The sequence below is a fragment of the Rutidosis leptorrhynchoides genome, chromosome 1, assembly GCF_046630445.1.
Source record: "Rutidosis leptorrhynchoides isolate AG116_Rl617_1_P2 chromosome 1, CSIRO_AGI_Rlap_v1, whole genome shotgun sequence".
NCBI lineage: Eukaryota > Viridiplantae > Streptophyta > Magnoliopsida > Asterales > Asteraceae > Rutidosis > Rutidosis leptorrhynchoides.
The window spans coordinates 102,240,968-102,253,007 of NC_092333.1; the positions used below are offsets into that span (position 1 = coordinate 102,240,968).

At 33.3% G+C, this 12,040-nt stretch overlaps 1 protein-coding gene across 1 annotated transcript; it reads left to right on the top strand.

Annotated features, from left to right (window-relative positions):
- The first annotated feature begins 1,701 nt into the window (after window positions 1-1,701).
- LOC139887773 (14 kDa proline-rich protein DC2.15-like) lies at window positions 1,702-2,043 on the top strand. Its single transcript, XM_071870832.1, has one exon. The coding sequence runs from the start codon at window positions 1,702-1,704 to the stop codon at window positions 2,041-2,043; it is 342 nt and encodes a 113-aa protein (XP_071726933.1).
- The last annotated feature ends 9,997 nt before the right edge of the window (window positions 2,044-12,040 follow it).

Genomic DNA, 12,040 nt, shown 5'->3' on the forward strand with positions numbered 1-12,040 from the left:
AATCTCATTAGCAACATATATTTGTTGCAAGAGAAAATTGTCGAATATAGTAACGGGATATCTGTGTTAGACCGCATAAATCTATTTGAAAAATACTCCGCTTTTCTGAGTAGCCTAACATGAAGAACCTTATCCGTTTATCTGTTTTTTTTTTTTAATGAAGAAATGAATCCTCTAAGAAGTGTTATGAGGATGAGAGATGTTTACAATAATACAGAGAGCGAGAGCAACAGAGTATAGAATTTAATCGAAGGAAGATGTGATATGTTATTATGTGTGAAATCCTGGCTATTTTCCTATGAATGATCCAAGTCTTGTTAATGTAAATTAGACCCGACAAACAAAACCCAACATTAAAAATGGTTCCATTGAGTTTATTTGAAGACCTAAATGGGTCCAACCACATAACAGAGAAGATAAATTGAGACGCATTTTGAGGCTGGCTTTTTCAAGGCGCGTCGGCGCACGACTTTTCGGTGAGCGGCACTTTCGGCGAGTTTTTCGGGAGGCGCGTTTTCCGACTTGCGTTTTTCAACGCGTTTTTGACGTGCGTTTTTCAACGCGTTTTCTACGTGCATTTTCGCGCGCATTTTCCTTGGGCATTTTCGTGGGGCTTTTTTGTCGGGAGCGTTTTCGTCGGGTGCGTTTTCCTCGGGCAATTTCGGCGGGCGTTTTCGTCGGGTGCGTTTTCGGGGCGCGTTCCCGTCACGCATTTTCCTGGTGCCTTTTCTTGGTACCTTTTCGTCGGGCGTTTTCAGAGCACGTGTTCGGACGAGGTACATCAAAAATTACAAACAAGAACATTTTTACTAACCCGACCCAGGTCTTGACCCAACCCGACCCGGGTCTCGACCAAACATGTTCAACCAATTTTGATTCTTACACATTTCGATCCATGACCCGTTCCGACCCAAACTCATTTGATCATTGACCGAACCCGACTCATTTCGACCCGTCAAGTATAATGTAAATATATATACAGTTTCTTCCGTAGCCCGTGATGCAAATCTATACATATATGGCCTAAGTTATATGAGTTCAGTATACGTACTAGTATATGTTAATATTCACCTACAGATTGAGCGATAGGATTGAGACGACCAAATGCTCAAGCTCAATCTGAATTTAATCACGAGAATAATAGTGAGATGGAATATGAAGAACTTGGAAACATAGCAAACTTTTTAGATGTCAGTAGATTTTAAGAAAACTGCACCTGGGACAGATATACTTTTTTGTTTGGCGAAAAACATACTTAAAGTAGAATATATCAAAAGATCTAAAGTATTACAATTGAAACAGACTATGTCTAAAGTTATACAATTGAAATAGACTCCTTGTCTAGGGACAGATATACAAGCCTAATAACCAAATGGTCATTTATTTGGACGTTTTAGGTCATTTAATTTCATAGTTCATATGCATGTATGATGTATGTGGCTAATGTTTGGATGTAACGCTCAAAAAAATAGACTTAAATAAAATATCCACATGGATCTATACAAGAAAAGCTTATTCCTCTCAACTAACAAAAGGTAGAAAGGTGTAAAGCTCCTGATAAAGAATTAAGCCATCATCTTAACAATCAATCTATAAATACCATCATGCACTTCATTAGTTTCACACCACAACTAGCTACTACTTATTAATTACTTAAAACTAATCAATTAAGCTAGCTAGTTTTCACTCCTTCAACTTATAATGGCTTTAACTAAAACTGTCCTTCTTCTCACTCTCAACCTTCTCTTCTTCACTTTGGTAACTTCAGACTCATCACCGCAACCTAGCTGCCCAAAAGACGGCCTCAAATTTGGTGCGTGTGCTGGCGTCCTAAATAACTGGCTTGCTGGTGTCGTTGTAGGGACCCCGCCAACGTTACCATGTTGCGGCCTCTTTTTTGGTCTTGTTAACCTGGAGGCCACAACATGTGCTTGTAGAGCTCTTAAAGCTAACGTGTTGGGTGCTAACCTCGATATATCTGTCTCATTGAGCGTGTTGCTTAACAATTGTGGAAAGGATGTCCCTTCTGGTTTCATATGCTAACTGAAGTCTTAATCAGTTATCTTGAAGTTTGTTATGTTTGTTGTGATTCAATTCGTAAAGTAGTATATGTTTTATTTTCGACGTTCGTGTGTTTGGAGTTAATTCGGAGTCCTGTATTTTGTTTTGTTGATTGTTTGAAGAGAAAGGATTGAACCTTTGCTTCCGCCATTTGTAATGTTGGGTCCTGTCACAGTTAAATGACGTGATTAGGGTTCTTTCTATTTCAGTTAATTCATTAATAGTAATGCATGTTATGCGAAACCTTTGAATATCAACATTTGCTTGTGGCTCTTTTGAACCATTTTATCGAGTCAACTAGTAATAATGGAGTCAAACGAGTAGAAATCTGGCCCCGCGTTGTCCAAAAAAATGATTTTGTTCTATAACTTAAACTATTTCAGTAGTAGAGGGGACCCGCTCATTGATTTTTTTTAACAGATTGGGATCACCTGAGATGACTAAACCACCTGTTGCGATCATCTCATGTTTCGACTATGTCGATGCAGCGATACTAACCCCGTCCCCATCGCTGCCCGGGAGGAAATCTTGAAACCAAACCAATGGCACGACCAAGTAAAACCCCCATCCCCTTTACCCCCAAACGATATGGGAAAGGTGTCATGGGTGGACAGCGGCGGAACTTGAACTCGGATACAGGTGGGGCGAGTGTAAAAAATTTTTAATTCTTTCATAGTCAGCAGAGACGAACACTAAAAAAAACCTTATTTTTTAGTAATTTTTTTTTTTTTTTTAGTGTAAAAACTTTTTTCCCGTAAAATCCAGGGTGGGCGGATACCACCTTTGAGATACCTTAAGTACCGCCACTGTGAGTGGATACTTCATGGCAAGGATGAAATTGTGTTTTTAATATGTAGTCAACGGGGTCGAACTCCTGACACGCTCATTGATGCAAGAAATCTTTGCAACAATACACGATCTAATGTATATATCAAACATTCTTGCTGTACTTTATAATTATATTGCCCATATTAAAAAGGAATTATCACCAAAACGCTCATTTTTTTGAATTTGTTTGCGTGAGAGCCCATAAAAAAAAAGTTTGACAATTTCCCTCGCAAGGAGCAAGATGCCTCTTGCTCCCTTGCGCCTTGCGTCCTTGCGACCTTAGTCACACTTGAGAGCAAGGAGCAAGGTGCCTCTTGCTCCCTTGCTCCCAGGTGAAAGCAAGTACGCAAGGTGCATCTTGCTCCCTTGCTTCCACCTGGGAGCAAGGTGCCTCTTGCTCCCTTGCTCCCAGGTGGAAGCAAGGGAGCAAGATGCACCTTGCGTCCTTGCTTCCACCTGGGAGCAAGGGAGCAAGAGGCACCTTGCTCCTTGCTCCTTGCTCTCAAGTGTGACTAAGGTCGCAAGGACGCAAGGCGCAAGGGAGCAAGAGGCTTCTTGCTCCTTGTGAGGGCAAATTGTCAAACTTTTTTTTATGGGCTCTCACGCAAACAAGTTCAAAAAAATGGGCTTTTTGGTGATAATCCCTATTAAAAATTTGTATAATTTTATTAATTGAAAAGTAAGAAAATTTAAAATGACTATTTTTAAAAAGTAAAAAAAAAAAATGATAATAAGAGTAAGTGTTATAATTCAGTAGGCTTATAACTACCTTTAATGGTTATAAGAACAAAGAGAGAAAAAGAGAGAAGAAGGAGAGAAGAAATATTGATATTGATAATTCAAGAGAAATGGTGCACCTTAAATGGTTACCATACATGTCTATTTATAGTATAAAATATTACTATGCAAGAAATATAATAATAATAAAATTAACATCCAATCTAGATATTTTATAACACAATCTAGATATTTTATAACACTCCCCCTTGGATGACAATTTTATTAGAGAATAACTAGTACTGCCTCGTTAAAAACCTTGCTAAAGAAAACTCATTGGGATAAAACTTTAGCTAAGGGAAAAAGAGTGGAGCATAAAGTTAACTCCCCCTCAAGTAGGCAACGCCTGAGTTGTTACATCTTCTGAACATGCCTCATGCCAATATTATGAACGTGTGTTCTGAAAATAGCAGTTAGCAGTGCTTTGGTATAAAGATCAGCAGAGTTGTTGATTGAACGTATCTCATTTTAATCTGGTTGTCTTTTACGATATCTTGAGTATTTGAGAAAAATCTGAGGTTTTCATCTGAAACTGTATCATCTAAATCTTTTATGTACAAGTTTGGCCCTCGTGATTTGTCTACAGTCTCATTCATGGTTTGTTCAAACCGTTGTTTCAGTTCCTATTCCCTTTCAGTCTTTTTCTGAGCCTTACCAATATACCATTCTTTTCCATCAAACTTATGACCGTTAAGACCGTTTATAGCTTTAGCGCCTCGTCAGCATTTATGTTTTGTTCTGTCATTTTTGATACTCTTCTTTCATTTGTATTATGTAAGCTTTATTATCTTCATAGATAGTTGTTACGCTTTTATAGCGTTCTAGTCCACAAGAATCAATAATGATTTGTATCATTGATCTTAACTAAAATCATTCCCGAGTAGCTTCATGTAATGCAATCACTTCGGCATGATTTGATGATGTTGCAACAAGTGTTTGTTTTGAGAACGTCATGATATTGCGGTGCCTCCATTTAGGAATACATATCCAGTTTGAGATTTAGCTTTATGTAGATCGGATAAATAATCTGCATCTGTATAACCAAACAAATCTTGTTTCGAGTTGTTAGAATAAAATAATTATAAATTAGTAGTTCCCCGAAGGTATCAAACTATTTGTTTGATCCCATTCCAATGTCTTTTGGTAGGGGCTGAGCTGAACCTTGTCAACAAATTAACTGCAAAAGAAATGTCAGATCTTGTATAATCTATAAGATACATAAGAACCTCAATTGCACTAAAATATAGAACTTCCGATCTGTTAAAATTTCATGATCTTCGCAGAGATGAAATAGATCAGTGTCAATATTGAGTGATCTAACAACAATGAGTTTGTCTTTAAAAAAAATGTTTTAAAATCTTTTCGGTATAAGTTGTTTGATGTACAAGTAAACCATTAGGCATATGCTCAATTTGCAATTCAAGGTAATACTTGGTTTTTTCAAGATCTTTCATTTCAAAATAATTCTTTAGAAGTTGAATGATTTCATAGATCTCTTTATTTGTTCATATGATGTTAAGAACATTGACATAAACAACTACGATCTCATATCCGAACATTGTTTTTATAAAACATACGTGCAAAATAAGTTTATATTTATACCCTTTTTTTTATCAAGTAGTCATTTAATCGGTTATACCACATACGTCCCGTTTGTATAAACCCACTTAAAAATCTTTGTGATTTAATGGAATATATTCCCTTGGGTTTTACATTAGATGCTTATGATACCTTAACCCTTTAGGTATATTCATATATATCACTATTAAGTGATCCATACAGATAAGTAGTAACAACATTCATGAGATGCATTTAAATAACTACCAGGTTGATTAAGTATCTAATAAGTAATTGTATCCATTACAGGAGGATAATTTTTCCTCCTAATTCATTTCTGGTCTTTGTGGGAAATATTGAGTTACAAGTCTAGTTTTGCCTTGTAACTTCATTTGCACATTTCTTTTCGGATAAAAATTCATTTGTATCCCATACGTTTCACATCTTTAAAAGTGATAACGATTGATCCGAAAACTTTTCTTTTATCGAGCGATTCTAATTCAGCTCTTATTGCTCCTTTCCATTGAGCTCAATCATGTCCATTTTGTATATTCAATGACAGATTTTAGTTCCAGATCATCATCTTTATTCATGATGTCATTGTAACATTATATGAAAATATCTCATAGAGATTTTAGTTTCATTTCGGTTCCATAATATTGCATAATTTATCGCAATTTTAGTATTTACATTTATCAATATCCTCTGCAGAAGGAATATTGATTTGTGGTTCTTCTTGAACACTTTCTCTTACCTCATTATCAGCTGATTTTCTTTTTCGAGGATTTTTATCTTCGGAACCAATTGATCTTCCACGTTTGATGCGTGGCAAAGACTCAACAGTGACATTATTGCCAGCTTTTGGAATTTCAGTTCGAGCTGGAGCATTTATCGCTGGTATATATGATTTAGTCACTTTTTTATATCTGTAAATGCATAAAGTAATTAATTTGCAAGTTCTTGCATATGCATTATTTTTGAACTTTCGTTTCACATTCTTTTGTGCGAGTTCAATATACCTTAATTGATGTTCACATCATGAAGCATCATTTTATTTTTTATTTTTATTTCTCCCCCTAATCTAGAGAACAATGTTTTATTAAAATGACAATCAGCAAAACGTGCTGTAAAAACATCACCCATCATGGGTTCAATATATCTTATGATTGAAGATGTTTTATATCCAAAATATATTATCATCTTTTTTTGAAGAACCATTTTATTGTGTTGTGGTGATACAATTGGAACATACACTGCACAACCAATGTTTTAAGGTAGAAAATATTTAGTTCTTGGGCAAAATCAAGTATTAAGTGAAAATATTTACGACTTCCACATGGTATAATGCGAATTAATGTCGCAGCATGTAAATTTACATGTCCACATATAAATATTGAGAGATTTGTACTCATTATCAATTGTCTAGTTATTAGCTGTAAGCGTTTATCTATTGATTCGGCTAAACCAATTTTGTGTATGCACATGAGCAACTGGATGTTCAACAACAATCCCTGTAGATATATAATGATCATTAAATGCTTGAGATGTTAACTCACCAGCATTATCAAGTCTCATCCTTTTAATGGTGTAATCAGAATAATGTGTTCTCAATTTAATAATTTGTGCAAAAAACTTTGCAAATGCCATATTACGGCTTGATAACATACAAATATGAGACCATCCGCTAGATGCGTCTATTAGAACCATGAAATATCAAAATGGTTCACATGATGGATGAATTGGTTCATATATCTTACCTTGAATTCTTTCAAGAAACATTTGTGATTCTTTTTCACAATATACTTTTCATTAATCGCCATATGTGCTTTCCATTAATCACCATATGTGTTTTTTTTTTATTTTATAAATCACCATATGTGTTTTTTTTTTATCATATATCCTTTTCACCATATACGCTTTTAATCATATGCGCTGTGTTTTTCACCATATGCGCTTTTAATCATATGCGATTTTCAACATATGCGTTGTGCTTTTCATCATATTCGCTTTTTATCATATGCGCTTATCATATGCGATGCGCTTTTTATCATATGCGCTTTTTTATGTGAATAGTAAATTAATTAATTTCGTTTTACTATTCATATGAATTAATTTAGATTTACTATTTTGTTAATTGAGTAATATATATATACATCATATACTTGTGACTCCGAAGGCTCAAATGAATTTGACCATATAGTTATACGTTGTACCTTGCACATTAATTTTCAGTAGAAGCTTTAGATGCATATTATTTTCAGTAGAAGCTTTAGATGCACTTTTTTTTTAATCACCAAATACCACAAACACTTTGTTTGCGTTTGTTCATAGTCATCAATGAAAACCATTTTCTTTAATTTTATTTTATACAATAAAATTAACGCATCATTATTCTTTTCAAAAACAATAATCTATTGTTATTGTTCACTTGTGCCATGTTTAACAACAAAAGTCAACAACCTCTGTCTTGTTTGTTGTGGCAACCAAAAACAACCTTTGCTTTTGTTACCGAGAATCCAAGACCAAAAAACAATTAATTTTTAATTAATCTTTTATCAAAACTATAAATGATTTTATTGATCTACGTTGATATGGCCATAAAGAATTGACGGCTGACCTACTTTTGTAAGTGTATTTCGGCTATCATCCCGAAAACGCACAACGACCTTTTTTTTTTTTTTTTATGAACTATTTGTTTCATATCTAGCTTAGGCAATTATTGTGAACATTTGGTCCCTATAAGAGCATTTATTTTTTAGACTTTTAGTTGATTTGTACTTGTCACAATTAGGGATAGCACCCGCGGGTCGTGGATGCGGATCCATTGGATCCATCACCCGTACCCGCGGATTTTTTTTAAGAGACATCCAATTGAACCCTTGTTCGTTGAAACAATTTGACTATATTTTTACTCCCCATTATTAAACGGGCCATTTTGATGCACACTCTTAAAAAAATAATTTGTTTTTTAAGTTTTATTATTCAACCTCCTTTTTTCAACGGTCACGTTTTTAACAAAACATTTGACAAGTTTGGAAAAAAGTTTTTTATTGATTATCATCAAAAGTTTTCTATTGTCACTCTACTGGATGGAATTATGGCATACAACCAAAATTGCAACCCAACACTACATAAGAACAAAAAGGTTGTTTTTAATTAACATATGTATATGTGTTAAACTCGGAATAATAATAACTTATTTTAGAAAATTAACATAAGACATGTTGAAACATTTTTGTCACATTTAGCTCATCAAGTCTAATACTTATCATTAATAGATTTTATCACGTCTAGGAGATGTTTACTTTTTTCTTGTATTAAGTCCTACTTTCATTTACCTTTGTTTGGAAAAAAGTTTTTTTTTTACTTTGCTTTCCCCCTTTCTGTAAAACTCATTTAAACACTTTCTTTGTTTTTTTTTTTTTTTTTTAAAAACTTCCTTTTTTTTTACGTTACCCGTAAATTATAAATATATAAAAAAAACTTTTTGTTTAAATTTTTTTTCTAGTTTTTAAAAGGCCACTTGACCAATTTTTTAATTCTTTCACAACACCTGATATCGTGATCGTGACCTTTCACCAAAGCAAGAGATATTCTTGATAAACTAAACACGGACTCGTGTTTGAAATTGTCGGCCACAAAAAAATTCATTTGATAAAAGTATATATTTTTTTTTTAGTTATAGAAGGAGACCACTTCATTTTCAATACTTCATTTTTGACAAAAAACTATTCCATTTTACCATCCCTTTTTTTTCTTACTTTAACTTTTAAGATATACTTTTAATAAAAATACAAACTACTTTTTCTTATTTTAACTTTTAAGATTTACTTTTAATAAAAATACAAACTACTTTTTTGTATTTTAACTTTTAAGATTTACTTTTAATAAAAGTACAAACTACTTTTTCTTATTTTAACTTTTAAGATTTACTTTTAATAAAAATACAAACTATTTTTTTTATTTTAACTTTTAAAATTATAAATTTAAGAATAAACATTAGTATGCATGAAATAAATAATGATTAATTGCATAAGTAATCATAAATGTTAGATAACATATAAAGACCCCGTCGTATTCGTATTGATCGGAATTAATCTCGACCCATGGTACAGTGTTGTCAAATGACGTGTTGCGTATATAAAGTACCGTGTTGTCAAATGACGTGTTGCGTACAATCATGAGGTCTTATTAACATAAATATAAATGTTAGTGAAGTTAATAAGAGTTAGATTACATAAAATATAATTCAGGTGGTATAACCGACCATATATAACTTAAATAACATAAATATAAATGTTAGTGAAGTTAGTAAAAGTTAGATTACAGAAATATAATTCAGGTGGTATAACCGACCATATATAACTTAAATAACATAAATATAAATGTTAGTGAAGTTAGTAAAAGTTAGATTACAGAAATATAATTCAGGTGGTATAACCGACCATATATAACTTAAATAACATAAATATAAATGTTAGTAGTCCAAAATTTGATATATTCGAGTCTGAAAATTATTAATAATTTCATACCGTGATTAGTGATTCGTGATCGTTTGAGATATCTTTTAATTACACTAAGCTTTTCGTGCTGATAACGTGTTATAATTCAGTAGGCTTATAACTACCTTTAATGGTTATAAGAACAAAGAGAGAAAAAGAGAGAAGAAGGAGAGAAGAAATATTGATATTGATATTTCAAGAGAAATGGTGCACCTTAAATGGTTACCATACATGTCTATTTATAGTATAAAATATTACTATGCAAGAAATATATTAATAATAAAATTAACATCCAATCTAGATATTTTATAACACAATCTAGATATTTTATAACAGTAAGCAATTTGTAATTAAGGAAGAAAAAGTAAAACAAAAGGTACGGTTCAACAAAGAAAAATGCATAACCATGAAACGATGACGTTTAAAATGAACCGACAATCATTAATACATCAAACAATCAAATATTGGCCAATGGCCACCCATTAGTGTGTGTGTGTGTATATATATATATATATATATATATATATATATATATAGCAGTGACGTGATTATGGTTATTTTTATTTCGTATAGATACACTTGTTAAATGAAAGTGCTTAACAAAGGCTTATAACGAAAATGTTGAGTGCTCCGCTCACATCATTTAGGATCTTCATTCACGGATTGCTAGAAAACAAATGCTTTCACAGGTAAATGGTCGTCTCAAGTTCAGACGTGAGCTTGATTCAACGGCCATCCTACAACTTTGCACTGCTTTTGATCGTGTTCAAACTCTTAACCTAACATTAACTCATAACTTTGAAAACGCATTTATGATTTGCAACATGAGTTTTATGTTGAATCAACACCAATTTCAAAACCAACAATGACGTTGATGGGTACACAAGTTGAAATCTCGTAGTGCAACAACCCACATATTTCGTTATCAATATGTATGTTTCCTACGGTTGAAAAGAGGGCTCATTCATCATAGATTCTCAAGGTTTCTAAACCTCACAAATCAGTTTTCCAAATCGACCATTTTTGGAACCTACTTATGGGCAAAATGAAGAAGTCATAGGATTTCGTGATCAATATGGATGGTTAATTTGCTCATAAACCAAAGCAAAGTAATATGTGTATCATACGTTGGTGGAAAGCCACTACGTCAATCAATCAAATTCACTATGCCTACAAATGGTATGCCAAACACGATGAAAAATTGATTTGATTACAAGATGGTGTATATACATTTCAGTGTATTTCCCGGTCTTCAAGGTCGTAATTTGTTGTATCAACTCAACTTACATGATGTATCTGTTGCACATATTCATCATGAGGGGAGAAATGATGTAAAGGTTGATATTCGTACAAGATAAGCTTCAGAAAAACAAATCAAGATACCTACTAACCTACAGTAGCAAAATTCTCAAAGTAATTCACGACAACTCTTCAAACTCCCTATGTCCGATTAAGGAGGAGTGAGATGATTCAACGTTCAAGGGGAGGGAAGTTCTTTCCTTCATTCCTCTCAAAGTTTCAAATTTCAATAGCCGACAACAGAGAATCTTTCAAAAAAAGAAGTTTCTCCATTTTAAGTCACCAATTACGGCTACTTCAAGGGGGAGACTTCAAGACTTCAAAGTATTCCTCCAGAAGTTCTAAGAAGTGACAAGACAACATTCACTCAAACAACATACAAGCTCCCCGAAAGTTGAAGTCATTAAAGATATATCCGAACAACGTAGTCTAAGGGGGAGAATGTTTGTACGTATAAAAATAAATGGTGTGCATTGTTGATCGAATGAGTGATGTAATGTTGATAGTGTGGACATATTAGTACCATCATCTCTCTTAGTTCATGAACCTTTCCCACACTTTTACACCAACACCTGCACCATTATAAACACACACTTCACCAATTCCTCTCAACACTTATAATCAACTCTCAACCTATTGTATCCTAATTTTGGCACTAAGTTGTTCAATAATAAGATTCAGCATCTTCATTTAATCGTATACACCCTATGAATTCATATCAACAGGAATCAATCACGAAATTGAACCTATATCAACAGTTTTTGAGTTCGAATAACGTATGCAGAGTTAAAAAAAACTTCGTGTTCGAATGAGTGGTGTATTTTGATGATATTAAAAAAAATGTGAAATGAAAGAAAAAATGAAAAAACACATGTTTGAGCTAATTTCCTGTATATAAGTTTTGGGTTTTATTGCCAAGAAAATGAGAAGCACAGTAGATTTTAAGAGTACTGCACTTAAGGACAGATACTAGCCTAATAACCAAATGGTCATTTATTTGGATGTTTTAGATCATT